Raw genomic sequence first — 15,123 nt, forward strand, 5'->3', positions numbered from 1 at the left:
ACCTTCTACTTTTCCTGCCATACATTCAGTGCAATCTTAATTTCATAACAAATTGTATCTTGCTCCTGCAACTGTTGTGATAGACTCACCATGGTGAGTTATGATAATTTTCTGGGTATCACAGCCACCAAACTAACCCTTGGGAGGAGATGGAGATAAAAAATAAACCTTATATGAATTTCGATGCTCATGGCTGAAATGAGATGCTTTGACACTTGTATCTTTCCGAGTGGCTCATGTGTACTAGTGCTGCCAGGCTGTAACTTAACCACGGCACAGCTAATTGTACTTTCACTTATTGTGCAGCCATTACTAAGTGACTTCCTCTTTTCTATTTCCTGTATCAAATATTATGTATAAAACTCATTGCTAGTTACACTGTGTATTTGTAGGCGCTGAAAAGCTTATTAAAGAGATGAGGAAGTGAAGGCATAAAAATGAGATGTACAAATCACATCTTGGTAGAAATAATAAGTTGGAATCATGTGCACCATTAAGTCTGTGTACTCATTAAATACCATGTATGCAGAGATATCGTAATTGATGTATGTTATATTTATCATGTTAATATTTGTCTTAGATTTCTTATTCAGTCAGTTTTGGGTTTAAATGTTTTGTCAGATACATTTGCCTTGGAATGTGATTCCTTTTCAGTAAAAGGGGTGCTTGTTGTGGTTTTTTTTAACTTCCTATACTTTCTAGCAGAGCCCACTCTACCATTAGACAAAGTGGGGGAACTGCTTTGTTCAAGGAATGAATGCAACAAATCTTCCTTATCAATTCCTTTTGAAGCTCATGACAGCTTCACTCCCAAATTAGAGAACAGAGTTTGGTGTACCATATGACCTGACATGTTCCCCCCTAGACTAGCCTACCAACTTTAAATTTGCCATCACTATCTTGAAGGATGATTCAGCTGGAAGCCCAGTCATCTTTTATGTGTGATTCCATCTTCCTCTTCACCTCGGATCACAAAATACTACCTGCTTCCTCCTCATCTCATACTGTGATAGATTGACTGCTTTTAACAAGCAGATCATTTCAGTGTACCATTCAAAGACAAATCTGTATTATTCTGGGATATCGGTATGCAAAGGGATCTTGTAGCACATTTGCAGGAAAGAAAAGTTGGTAGCATAAGTTTTCATTGACTTAGTCTACTGTTTCAGATGCACCTGAAGAAGTAGACTATGCTACCAAATTATTTTACTCAGTCTCAAAGGTGTTACAACAAGATCCCTCTGCATACTTATGTTCAGAATAGTACTATTAAAATTTTAGCCAGTTACATTTTCATTATAGCCTATTTCTTAAGCATTAAGCAGTATGTGTGTATTTTCTACATGACTATACTGATCAAGATCAAGTTCTGGTCTCGAAGCATAATTGATCTCTCGTTCACCCCATTCATTTATACTCCCTTTTATGTTTTCTGTAGAGAGCCTTTAAGTAGCCAGATGGAAGCAATGCTATGGTCCTAATATTGTGTCATAATTTTTGATACCAGAATTTGCCATCCTTCTAGACACCCAAGAACAGCGATCATCCCATGGAAATTAAGTTTAACTGTTTTGTTTTGGTGGTTGAGTTAAAACTAGTCCCAAAGTACAGTTTAGATAACAGTGTTTTTTCCTCCTCTATTTTTAGTACATATTATAAGGAAACTCTACTAAATGACATTAGAAAAGCAAGAGATAAGTACCAAGGAGAAGAACTGGCCAAAGAATTGGCTAGGATTAAACTTCGCATGGATAATACTGAAGTTCTAACTTCTGATATTGTAATCAACTTACTTCTGTCCTATCGAGATATTCAGGTATTTTATTTTTGCCATGAAATACATAATAGTTATTTCTTTATGTTATCTGGTAATGTTTTTCCAGTAGCATATCTTTAGGTTTTTTAATTGAAAATTCATTTACTAATTTTATATAACATGTCACTTACAAATTGAGAAAATGAATTACGTATTTTCCACTGTTCAAATTGGAGTTTCACTTAATGTTTCCCCCCTACTCAGTGCCTTTCAGTTTGTAATTATGTACCCTGTAACCAAAAGATTATCTGTCAGGTTGCTTTCCAAAAATTCACTGTAAACTTGGTTCCAGCTTGGCAATAGAATAATGTTTGAAGAGAGATGTCAACAAGATTTTCAGGATTGTATTGCTTTATATATCTTGGACTGTGCAAATTATTATTATTATGATTACTATTATATTTTATATCCTGCTTTATCTCTCCTGCAAGTCACTTCTGGTGTGATAGAATCAGCTGTCTACAAAGACGTTGCCCAGGGGACGCCTGGATGTGTTTCTATCCTCAATTTTCAATTTGCTACTGACACGAAAAATAAATAAATAGATCTTTCTTGCAGGAGACTCAAAGTGGCTTAACATAAAAGCATTAGTATACAATTTTAAATATACCCATATGCAAATATTAAAACAGTATTTAAATATAAACAGTATTTTAAAAATCCCAGTTAGAAACCATTAAAATATATTCAAAGCTTAAAATCACAGCACTCCCTGAACTTATCTTAAAAATCTTCGTCTTTAAAAGCCTGCCTGAATAAAAAGGTTTTAGCCTGAAGCTGGAAGGACAGCAAGGAGGGGGCCATTCTGGCTTCCCTATGCAGGGAGTACCAGAGTTGAGGGGCAACCATCAAGAAGGCCTGCTCTCTCGTTTCCACCAACTGAGCTTGCGATGGAGGTGGGACCAAGAGAAGGGCCTCTCCTGAAGATCTCAGGGCCCGGGCAGGTATGTACAAGGGGATGCGGCTAGCCAAATAGCCTGGGCCTGCTTAGCATTACTATTTGGACTACAGCTACCAGAAATGTCCATCCAACATGTCCATTGTAACACTAGAAGTTGTCATCCAAAAAAGTAAGCATTTGAAGCTCCAGATAAAAACTATATACCTCTTTCTTAAGTCTTGTTCATAGTAATTTTTAGCAAAGTAGGACACTGAAAACTATTTTATAGCTATATTCTGCTTACTAATGTTTTCTTTAATTGTCCTTTCAAAACGTTCTTAGGACTATGATGCTATGGTAAAGCTGGTGGAGACACTGGAAATGCTTCCTACCTGTGATCTGGCAGATCAGCATAATATCAAATTTCACTACGCATTTGCACTGAATCGGTAAGATTAAACTCTGATGCATACATTTCTCATAATGAGAAGTGGGGAATTACTCCATCAGTCAATGGCATTTACAATTTCTGAAAGAATTAACAACCATAAATTGATACATCTATTATTTGGGAAATGGCTGAAAAGTCCATCTCTGCTCTTAGCATCTTTCTATTTAGATTAATATCTTTGCAGCCACTGCTCATATATCATTTAATCCTTTTTATCTTGAGAAAAACTATTTGAACTTTCTTCCTATAGATTTTATTACGCTGGATTCTACCTTTTAGGGTGATAGTGTTCATGTGTATAGCTTTCAAGGCGTTATTTGATGTAACAGAAAGACATTTCTATATACTGAACTGTTGAACAGCATCTTTCTAACAAGGTTTTGAAAACCTTGCAGCCTTATTTTATTAAAATAAAATTGACTAATACCAAGGACGGTCTTTCAGCCAGCTATCTCCTTTAAGCCAAGTTTAGCATTTTGGATGATTCTACTGTTTTAGACTGCTGCTAATTTTGTCTATCCATATGTATACTAGTGTTCCATTTGCGCATTAGTGATGATTTTCTCATAGCCTGCTTTGAATTGATTCAAAAGTAGGAGGGGAATATAAGGGAATTGTGGGCTATTTCCAATCCAGTTTGAATTCTCTTTTGCTGGGCTACAGGCTCCTCCTCCTCCTCCTTCTTGTTATTGTTATTATTATTATACTGTAATAATTATTCACTTTTTACTTCAGTGCTACTTGGATCTACCATATGTCTCTTGTGTAATGGAAACTTTTTGCTCTTAAAATATTGTTGAAATTGATATCAAGTTATACAGGAGTATTCACTGAACAATTCTATTTCAGAATTCTTCCTTCTTTCTGTGCTCTGGTCTGTTGTCATTTTATGTTTCTTTTCGGAGTTCTAACTATATTATTTTTCAAAGAAACAATCAGAATAGTAACCGCTGATTTGAAGACAATAAAGCAGCTGAAGTATGAGATGCTGGGAAATTTCATTGTAGCAATGTCTAATATCAATCTACTTTGGATTCTTATATGTTTAATATGACTATTAATTATAATTTATTAAATACTTATTATAACTTTATAATAAGGGACTCGGGGCAGCTAACATGGGGCCAAGCCTAAACAGTTACAATAAAACAAAATAAAATACATTAAAAACACACGATAACATTTAGCAAAAATACTGATACAGTAACATAGTAAAATAAAACTTGGTAACAGAGGCATAATAAAACAGAGTATGGAAACAGTACAAAATTTAAACGATTATAAAATAGATTTATAATGGGTGGTTAAACATAAAGCCAGCAATGAAAAGTTGTGCGTGAAAACCATGGTATTGAATTGGCAATTTGTATTTGTATTCAATGTGTCTTAGTGCAAAAGTCTGCATGGATGGTATTAATCATTATTGTTACAGGAAAATGTAATGAGTGACAAAGGTGCTGCACATTATCACCAGTATGTGAAGAAAGAGGGAATGAAATATATGTACAGTGGGCCCAGGTACTGCATGACAACTCATTAACCTAATGGGTAGAAAGGATTTTCATTTTAAGATAGATAGGAAGCTCCTTCTCTGAAGCTCCTTATAGTAATGCTTTTAAACTAAATAATAAATAGCTAAAGGTGCCTGATCACAGTAGAACATAATTTTAAGGCCAAAACAAATTGTTTTAGATTGGATATCCTACAATATGAAAATCATGTGTACCATTTAGTAAATACCATTTATTTTGTGGATGACTTTGTTATACTTGTTGTAGGCTCAGCTGCCCTGTATTTTCATTACTCTGCAAACTAACACTGAGGTCATGTTGTTTGTAAATGATAACTTGGGTAGTAAACTGTTGGTGACAGCTGTTTCGAGGCTGAAGTCATAGGCTAATATTGTCTGTAGAGGAACTTGATGAAAAGGTGACCAGACTGACTGTCAGGACTATCAAGATACATGTGCTTTAACCCAACACCTCAGAGACTCTTTCAGCTGTTAGCCATTTCTAAGAACAGAACGTGTTGACTAGTGAGATTGTGCAACTATCTTGTGGTGGCCACAAGCACAGTAAACATAGATCACAATCTAAAGATACACAGACACATTTAAACACTGTATTTCTTCCTCTATAAATCTCTTAATCTAAAGAAAACAAATGGAAAACTCTGTTGGCTTATGTTGTTTGCTTATGTATAATGTTATGGACACCTCATCAGTTGCTTTCCAATGAAAAAAAGATGCTGGGGAATTAGAATGTTTTGTAATATTTTAGTTTATCTAACAACATACAGGTAAAAAACAGATAAAGATATTAATGGCTTCAAACTACAGGAAAGGAGATTCCACCTGAACATCAGGAAGAACTTCCTCACTGTGAGAGCTGTTCGACAGTGGAACTCTCTCCCCGGGGCCGTGGTGGAGGCTCCTTCCTTGGAGGCTTTTAAGCAGAGGCTGGATGGCCATCTGTCGGGGGTGCTTTGAATGCGATTTCCTGCTTCTTAGCAGGGGGTTGGACTAGATGGCCCATGTGGTCTCTTCCAACTCTACTATTCTATGATTCTATGATTCTACTTTTCCTGCTTGAAGGTATCTAGAGAAAATTGGTCAGGACTATAAGATTCTTATAAGCCCAAAACATAGCCCTCTGTTTCTTACTCTCTGATTCAAATTGTGGTATATTATTCTTTTTGACCCACCAACTAAGCCTGCAGTGTCTTCAGCTGAATTTAAAGCTTTTATTTTTGTTTCTTTCAGCTATTCTGCATAGTAGGGGGTTGGACTAGATGACGCATGTGGTATCTTCCTACTCTGTTATTCTGTGATTTATTCCAGAATAACCTAAAAGTGATACTATGTCAAGAATTAGACAGTTATCTAGTTCCTATGACTATTTACCAAACAAAGAAATGTTCTAACCAAAATTACCACTCCCTGGTCTAAATTCATAAGAAGTACAGTAGAGTCTCACTTATCCAAGCCTCGCTTATCCAAGCTTCTGGATTATCCAAGCCATTTTTGTAGTCAATGTTTTCAATATATTGTGATATTTTGGTGCTAAATTCGTAAATACTGTAATTACAACATAACATTACTGTACATTGAACTACCTTTTCTGTCAAATTTGTTGTATAACATGATGTTTTGGTGCTTAATTTGTAAAATCATAACCTAATTTGATGTTTAATAGGCTTTTCCTGAACCCCTCCTTATTACCCAAGATATTCGCTTATCCAAGCTTCTGCCAGCCCGTTTAGCTTGGATAAGTGAGACTCTACTGTAGTATCTGGTACATTCCAGGAGGATAACTTTTGACATGTTCAGATATTTGTGTACACTAAGTAATGTTTTAGAGTTATTTAAGACTCCCATCTGAATCATTTTTGAAACTTTTTAAGGGGAAATTATTCCTAATTTTTTGAGGGAATATCTTTTTACTCTTTGTGTTCAATTTTCTTCTTGTTTCTTGCTCCCCAGAAATAATCTTTCTCTAATTCCCAGAGCCATGTACTACGCTATACATTTTTCCAGGCTTGGGTTTCAGTGTTTTTTCTTTTTAAATGTTGCATAGGTGAACTTATTGCTTTTGTGCATTTCCCCTATCCACACAAATAAATTCAAGACAAATTGCCATGTTCAGCAGAACGTCAGATAAGATTATGACATAGTTGCATATTTATCCGAAATAATATTTTGGACTTTCCGCTTCAAATAAAAGACTTAGCCTCTTTTAATAGGTGTTAGATTTTATTTTAGAAATAAAAAGAGAAACAGCAATAGATTATGGAAAGGTCAATGAACTGCAACTCCTGTGCACATTAACAAATTGCTTGAAAAAGAACTTGTATGGAAACACTAAATGGCAGATTTTATGTTGTTATTTATAATCTGGCTTCTAAAACTGATTACAAAAGAATAACATGACCACTGCCCCATATCATTTGTTTATCTGTCAATACTCTACCCCTTCTTTGTTTTATTCATCAAAATTATTACTATATAATCTTGTTTCACTGACACCTTGCAACCCATTTTCAGTTAAATTTTGCCAACTTTAGGCAAGTCTGTGTTGCACCTCTAGGCTGTGTAAGCACCTCAAAACCACACTGAAGCCTCAGAATATAGCAAGCAAGCTGTTTATTGAAGATTATATGCAAGCAATAGCAAAATCAAAGTTCAAAGTCAATAAAATGGGTTTGAGTCCACAAGAACAAAGTACTTGAAAATCTTGAAGCAAGAGTCTATAAAAGTCACTCAAAGAACATAGTCTAAACCGGATATCAAAGTAAGTCCCAAGAAAGGTATCAAGAATAATCCAAATCAGATATCAAGGATTAATTCCAAGGCATGAGACAAACTGGAAACATAGGAAACAAAGCTAAAATTCAGGATCAAATTCCAAGGTAGTCCAAGGTACAAAGTCAATGCTGGAACACAAGGCAACAGTCTTGGCTAGAACAGAGATCCAAATGGCAAAGTCACTGGAACATTCAACTAGATTCACAGGCAGAAGCGAGACTGGAACTTGAAGCAAGATACAAGGCTGCATAGGAACACGGAGCAAAGATCTTTCTCTCTTGGATTAGCAAAGTTACCACCTCTGGCTGTGTCAGAGAAAGCAAACCTTTTAAAGGGAAATTCAAGGTCTTTTTTCCGTGAGAAGATTGCTCATTATTTTGCTTCAAAAGCAACTGTCTACTTCTTCTCACAAACTCCCGTTCCCTCCTCTGGTGAGTTATTGCTTTCTTCCTGTCAAACTCATTATCCCTCTCCACTTTACCAGCTCCTACATCCAAACTAGAATGTCCATCTGGCACCTGGAGATCTGACCTTGACTGCTGTGAGGAATGCGATTCAAACTGTATGCTTGCAACCACTCTGTCTCTGATCCCAGAATCCACTGGGACAAACTTTGGCTGCATCTTAGGCCCAAGGCAGGTACAGGGACAATCACAGGCTGAATGGGGCCAAACTCAGGCTCATCTGACAGCTCAGATGGAGGCTGGGCTACAACACTCTGTAACAACTGTTTGCTGTTGATGAGTAGCAATGTTAAATACTTGCAGTGTTTGTTCTTTTTTTTATAGTGATCTTAATTTCATTTGGCAATTTGGTATTAAATGTAACAATAGTTTAAGAGTTATTGTAACAATAATATATATTTTTTTCATTCAAAAATAAAGGTTTTAGGTCATTCCTCCCACCAAGTTCAGGTTCAGGCCAGTAATTTCCATTATGAAAAAATTATGATGCAGGATTTGTGAACATTTCAGTGGAAATCTTGCATACTTTTCCAAGAAAAAAACTGCTTGGAGTTAGATTTTTAGTGTCATGTGATATATTGTTGTTATTTCCCTAAAAGTCTTCATTATGATCTGCTTCCAGGACTCTCCAGAGTAATGGTTTTCAGTCGGCTTTGAGGTCTCTTCCCAATCCAGTATCCCAAGTATTGGATCTGGCTGTTGTTTTCATGTTTGGTTTTTGCCACACCTGATTAGTCAAACAGGAAGCTTTGACTTCAGGCTATATCTGGGTTTTTGTAAAGTGGGTCCTGCATGCCAATTATAACCCATTTGAGGTGTTCCATATCACTCCCAGATTGTAGGGGAACCACATGATGGCCTCCATCCATTTATAGCAGCCATGGGCAAACTTCGCCCTTCTGGGTGTTTTGGACTTCAACTCCCACAATTCCCAACAGCCTACTGGCTGTTGGGAATTATAGGAGTTGAAGTCCAAAACACCTGGAGGGCTGAAGTTTGCCCATGCCTGATTTATAGTCTCACATCTGTCATTCCACATCTACTCAACAACAGTCATGGGGAATTGGTTTCCATAAGCTGGGACCTGGATTCATGTAGTCCAAACATGGATCTTCCATGCTGGCGAACATTGTTGGAGCTCATTTCTTATCAAATGGAGTCCCAAAATTGCTGCAGGGTACACAGTGACAATCGCTGTTCACGACTCAATGCATGATCTTAAAAGTCTTGCTGGGCTTTGTCTGTAAAATGTGGCAGTCATTTACTACATTTCCATAAAGCCACAATGTGTCTACAATTACATTATGTGGATTTTGGAGTTGTGTGTTGCTCTGACAATGTGTACACTTCCAGTATGAATGAACACTGTTCAGTCATCAGCCTGTAGATAATCTGATGCAGGACAGCTAGAAATTTCTGTTCACCTTATGATTGAATTTCATGGACTACGTACAAATAACAATGTCATGGGTTGTCATCAAAATGTGACAAATATTTGAAACCTGTATAGGTATATTCCTTTGTGGATATAATTTCATCACCCTAACATGCATAGAAGAATCCTTTGTGTGGTGATTTTTATGATCTTTTGATTTATTTGGAAGCTGAGGGAGTTCAATTTAAGTCATTTCCTTTTCAAGGGCAAAAGTGGAAAAGTACTAGAAATGTTTGTGTGCCATTGAGTTACACATGCTTTAAAAATATAAGCTTCCTTCCCAGACACCTTGGTATCAGCAGCTCATCAACAGATCAGATAATTTGTTTAAACTTTGTTGGAGATTAACAGAGTCTGTTAAAGTGGCTTTTAAGCAGCAAAGTAATGTTTGCTTTTTACTTAGAAATTGCTTTCTTCTATTCACATGAAGGTATCATTTTTATGTCAACATGGAAAGCAAATTGTCCATTTATTTAGCTCGAGGTCCTAAAGTAACACTTGTAATGAAAAAAAACCCTGTCACTTTCAACATAGTGAGATCCATTGTTTTTGCTTATGAGTATAATAGTGTTGTGCATTACAGGGTTCCCTCACTTATTGCTGGGGTTAGGTTCCAGAACCACCCGCAATAAGTGAAAATCCGCAAAGTAGGGACACTATATTTATTTTAATATTTCTACATTATTTTAGTAGTTATACACCATTTTAAGTCTTTATCAACCAATTGTGTGTTGGTAAATCGCCTCCTTCTCCCATTGCCACTTGGGCTCCTTTTTTCTCCCTTTGGCTTCTCCTTCCTCCCTTCCTTAGGCTGTAAATTGTAATTTTTTATTATTTATAATAGTCCTTTAGAGTTTATTGAAAAACCGTGAAACAGCGAATCCGCGAAAAGTGAACCGCAAAGTAAGGAGTGAGCACTGTAAATAAAATCTACATGACTCCCTACATTGCATAGATCAGAAAAATATTTTATATCCACTGAAATTCCAGGTACAGTAGAGTCTCACTTATCCAAGCCTCACTTATCCAAGTTTCTGGATTATCCAAGCCATTTTTGTAGACAATGTTTTCAATATATCGTGATATTTTGGTGCTAAATTCATAAATACAGTAATTACAACATAACATTACTGCGTATTGAACTGCTTTTTCTGTCAAATTTGTTGTAAAACATGATGTTTTGGTGCTTAATTTGTAAAATCATAACCTAATTTGATGTTTAATAGGCTTTTCCTTAATCCCTCCTTATTATCCAAGATATTCGCTTATCCAAGCTTCTGCTGGCCCGTTTAGCTTGGATAAGTGAGACTCTACTGTATTAAGTAAACAAAACAGCCTGTTGGTTAGTTCTGTATTTTGCACAAATATCTTTGCAGACATTCTTCTGTGAGGAGTGGCACAATATTGTTAATTTATTAAAACTTTTCCAGTTCAATATAATTTTTTCATTTAAAGGTGCCATTATTTGTATCTAGTATCAGATCATTTTTAAGGAGCATTGACATAAACTCCTCCATAAACAACCTTATCTTTCAAGTCAATGCAAAGAAAATATGTGAATAATTTTGATGTATGATGACTTCCCAGCATATGAACTTGGTTCTATGTTCTTTAAATTGAAGGAGATTTTAAAAAATTGAGATGAAGGAGAAATATTATAGTAAGGCGGACTTCATATTGAAGTATCATTTTATTTGAGCAGGCATTTCACAATTAAGTGACTATACATAAACATCTTTAGTGGATTGTGTTAGTTGCACTTTTATTGTTTTTGAATGACTTTGTGTTTAAAAAGTAAGGCTGCTGTAATATGGTAGTTTATTTTTATTTTAAACATTTTGATCATTATGTTTTAATTAGACTTATTATGTATATTTTTGATATTGAAAAAAGTAAGATAGCATAGGTTACAATTTCTATGAGAAAACTAACATACATAATTTCCTGCCTGAATTCCAGAAGGAACAATGCTGGTGACAGGGGAAAGGCACTGCAAGTGTTGCTACAGGTACTGCAAACCTGTGATCATCCAGCACCAGACATGTTCTGCCTGTGTGGAAGGATCTACAAGGATATATTTCTTGATTCAGATTGTAAAGACAACAGTAGCCGGGACAGGGCCATTGAATGGTAAGAGAAATAATGGTGTGTTAAGAGTTTCCATGCTACTATAAAAAGGCAAATCAAAATACTCCAGGATAACATTCAGAATTCTTTACCAATTAACCACTTTAGGACGGCAGTAAACCTCATCATAAAAAAGAGTTCAGGTAACTGAAATTGTGGATATGGGTTCTGCAGTTACCAGGACATATTGTATTTCATTTATTTTATTTATTTTATTGTTGTTTATTCATTCAGTCGTTTTCGACTCTTCATGACCTCATGGACCAACCTATGCCAGAGCTTCCTGTTGGCTGTCGCCGCCCCCAGTTCCTTCAAGGTCAAGCCAGTCACTTCAAGGATACCATCCATCCATCTTGCCTTTGGTCAGCCTCTCTTCCTTTCTCCTTCCATTCCCCCAGCATCATGATCTTTTTCAAGCTTTCCTGTCTTCTCATGATGTGGCCAAAATACTTCATCTTTGCCTGTGATATCCTTCCCTCCAGTGAGCAGCCGGGCATTATTTCCTGGAGGATGGACTGGTTGGATCTTCTTGCGGTCCAAGGCACTCTCAGGATTTTCCTCCAACACCAGAGTTCAAAAGCGTCTATCTTCCTTCGCTCAGCCTTCCTTATGGTCCAGATCTCACATCCATAGGTTACTATGAGGAATACCATTGCTTTAACTATGTGGACCTTCATTGCCAGTGTGATGTCTCTGCTTTTCACTATTTTATCGAGGTTGGCCATTGCTCTCCTCCCAAGAAGTAAACATCTTCTGATTTCCTGGCTGCAGTCTGCATCTGCACTGATCTTCGCGCCTAGACATATAAAGTCTGTCAATGCCTCCACGTTTTCTCCCTCTATTTGCCAGTTATCAATAGGTGTAGTTGTAATAATCTTGGTTTTCTTGATGTTTAACTGCAACCCAGCTTTTGCACTTTCTTCTTTCATCTTGGTTGGTGATAAGGCTCCTCAGCTCCTCCTCACATTCAGCCGTCAGAGTGATATCATCTGCATATCTAAGGTTGTTAATGTTTCTTCCAGCAGTTTTAACTCCAGCCTTAGATTCGTCAAGCCCCGCATGTTGCATGATGTGTTCTGCCTACAAGTTGAATAGGTAGGGTGAAAATATACAGCCCTGCCATACTCCTTTCCCAATCTTGAACCGGTCTGTTGTTCAATGGTCTTTTCTTACTGTAGCTACTTGGTCTTTATACAGATTTCTCAGGAGACAGACAAGGTGACTTGGTATCCCCATACCACCAAGAACATGCCACAATTTATTATGATCCACATAGTCAAAGGCTTTAGAATAGTCAATAAAGCAGAAATAGATGTTTTTTCTGAAACTCCCTAGCTTCCTCCATTATCCAGAGGATATTGGCAATTTGGCCTCTCGTTCCTCTGCCTTTTCTAAACCCAGCTTGTACATCTGGCAACTCTTGCTACATGTATTGTATTATTAATTTACTATATTTATATATTTAACTCCATATCCATCTTTGACCTGGTTCCGCCAAAAACAAAATCAACCTAAAACGAGTAATCACACATTTTAAAACTACCTCCTGCCAGTGTTTGGCCTAGAATAGTCTTGCCTTCTCCTTCCTCAAAATGTATGGCCCACCAAGGTCTGAGGGACTGAAAATTGGACAGCTGCTGCATTTTGGACCTTAAATTCTGTCTATCTCATTCCAGTCCATTGTCCTTCCCAGCAATGCTCAGCCAAAGTTTACAAAACAGGAGAGACTATAAGAAGGACTTGTATGTACATTGTTAATCTAGACCTGGAGTCCTCGGTTGCACAAGGGATTAAACCCTTCTGCCGGCAGGACTGATGACCTAAAGATCAGCAGTTCGAATCCGGGGAGAGCAGGGTGAGCTCCCCTCAGCTTCCCAAGTGGGGACACGAGAGAAGCCTCCCACAGGATGATAAAACATCCGAGCGTCCCCTGGGCAACGTCCTTGCAGACAGCCAATTCTCTCCCACCAGAAGCGTCTTGCCGCTCCTGACACAAAAAAAGCCTAGATCTAATCTATAAGATGCCATGTGTTTGCAGGAATTCAAAGTATGACTTTTAATTCAATCTAACATATTAAGGCACAGAACTTGGTATCTTTCTGTCTAAACATCTTTAGAATGCTCTGAATTGTACTTCTAGTTATGATAAGTGATTCTTTGTTTATCCCATTGTATAGAATTGTAACATAGGAAGAGACTGTGAGTGCCATGTAGTCCAACCCTGCCATTTTAGGAGTTTGGACTGGATGGTCCCTTGTGGTATCCTCCAACTCTGTATTTCTAGGATTTTAGGAATACACAGCTTAGATATGGGCATCCTTCTTAGATATGGGCATCCTGGTTCAAGACTTCCAAAAGCGAGTCCAACGCTGTCCAAAACAGTCTGTTCCATTGTCAAGTAGCATTTACTGACAGGCCTTTCTTACCAATATTGAAATGGCACAGATGTATTTGCCATTTTATTCACATTTTTGTTGTTGATGTTTTGAATAAATTGTGGGAAAAGTGGCCACCTAAGATGTTAAATAATTTAGCAATGCAAAATTTCTGAGTGAGACAGCTCAGAAATAGGTATTGCAGAGTATATTAGGACTAACTGCTCTGCAACCGTATATAGGATTATTGCTCTAAAAACAGAAGCTCTTGTGTGCTGAATCTTCTTTATGGAAGACTTCCTATTTTCCAAGGGAAAAGGGAAAAATTACAATTACTGAGAAACTGAACAGAGGAAGCTCTGCTGATCTAGGTCATTGTATTAAAATATAAAAAAAATGTTTAGCATGCATAGTATGAGCATTTAAAAATAAAATTTTTCACATATGTAGATTGATTAATTCACCGCTTCCATCTTTTCAAGGTAAGAAAACAGTATTGTCAAAGGCTTTCACAGCTGGAATCACTGGAGTGTTGTGTGGTTTCTGGGCTATAAGGGTGTGTTCTAGCAGCATTTTCTTCTGACGTTTCACCTGTATCTGTGGCTGAGTTCCTCTGAAGATGCCAGCCACAAAGACAGGCAAAATGTCAAGAAAAAAAATGCTTCTAGAATACACTATACAGCGGAGAAACCACACAACACTCCACTAAGAAAACAAAGCAGTCTGGATAGAATGAGACAAGGGGTGTACATTATTCATAAATAAGTTAAAAGTCTGAGATGTTGTTTTTTTGCAATAGTGTTCTCTAGTTTGTGAAATCTTGTTTCTGCAGGTATCGTAAAGGGTTTGAGCTCCAGTCAACTCTGTATTCTGGGATTAACCTTGCAGTCTTGCTGATTGTTGCAGGGCAGCAGTTTGAAACCTCCATGGAACTGAGAAAAATAGGTGAACAATATGCCGATAATAATACCATTACTGTTCTAGGGTTATTTATTCCTCTAGAATGCTAAAACTTAAGCCTACAACACATGACAGAAACTCCATTTATGGTTAGGCATTGTGCTCATGAAACTGAAGTTTTGATGCACTCCTGTGAATGGTTGTGCATAGAATGGGGCATTTAACAATGATAATTGCAGCCATTGTGAAGCATATTAGAATATTCTAACATTATCTGTACTGACATGCTTCAATTAACACAATTTAGTTGAACAAAACTCTTTGTAAAAGGCTTTTTCTGTCTCCTCTGCTTACCTTCTTTCCTCATTCTTT

The 15,123-nt window shown here is 37.0% G+C and overlaps 1 protein-coding gene across 2 annotated transcripts in view; it reads left to right on the forward strand.

The window, feature by feature from the left end:
• Positions 1-15,123, forward strand: part of map3k15 (mitogen-activated protein kinase kinase kinase 15) — a 91,965-nt gene that overhangs the window by 33,531 nt on the left and 43,311 nt on the right. For both annotated transcript variants that reach the window (XM_016992395.2, XM_008107296.3), the window contains 4 exons: positions 1,648-1,816; positions 3,039-3,145; positions 11,309-11,479; positions 14,684-14,796. In XM_016992395.2, the coding sequence (XP_016847884.2) occupies positions 1,648-1,816; positions 3,039-3,145; positions 11,309-11,479; positions 14,684-14,796 (560 nt within the window). The remainder of the gene's footprint in view (positions 1-1,647; positions 1,817-3,038; positions 3,146-11,308; positions 11,480-14,683; positions 14,797-15,123) is intronic.

Source organism: Anolis carolinensis, chromosome 3 (assembly GCF_035594765.1).
Source record: "Anolis carolinensis isolate JA03-04 chromosome 3, rAnoCar3.1.pri, whole genome shotgun sequence".
Lineage (NCBI taxonomy): Eukaryota > Metazoa > Chordata > Lepidosauria > Squamata > Dactyloidae > Anolis > Anolis carolinensis.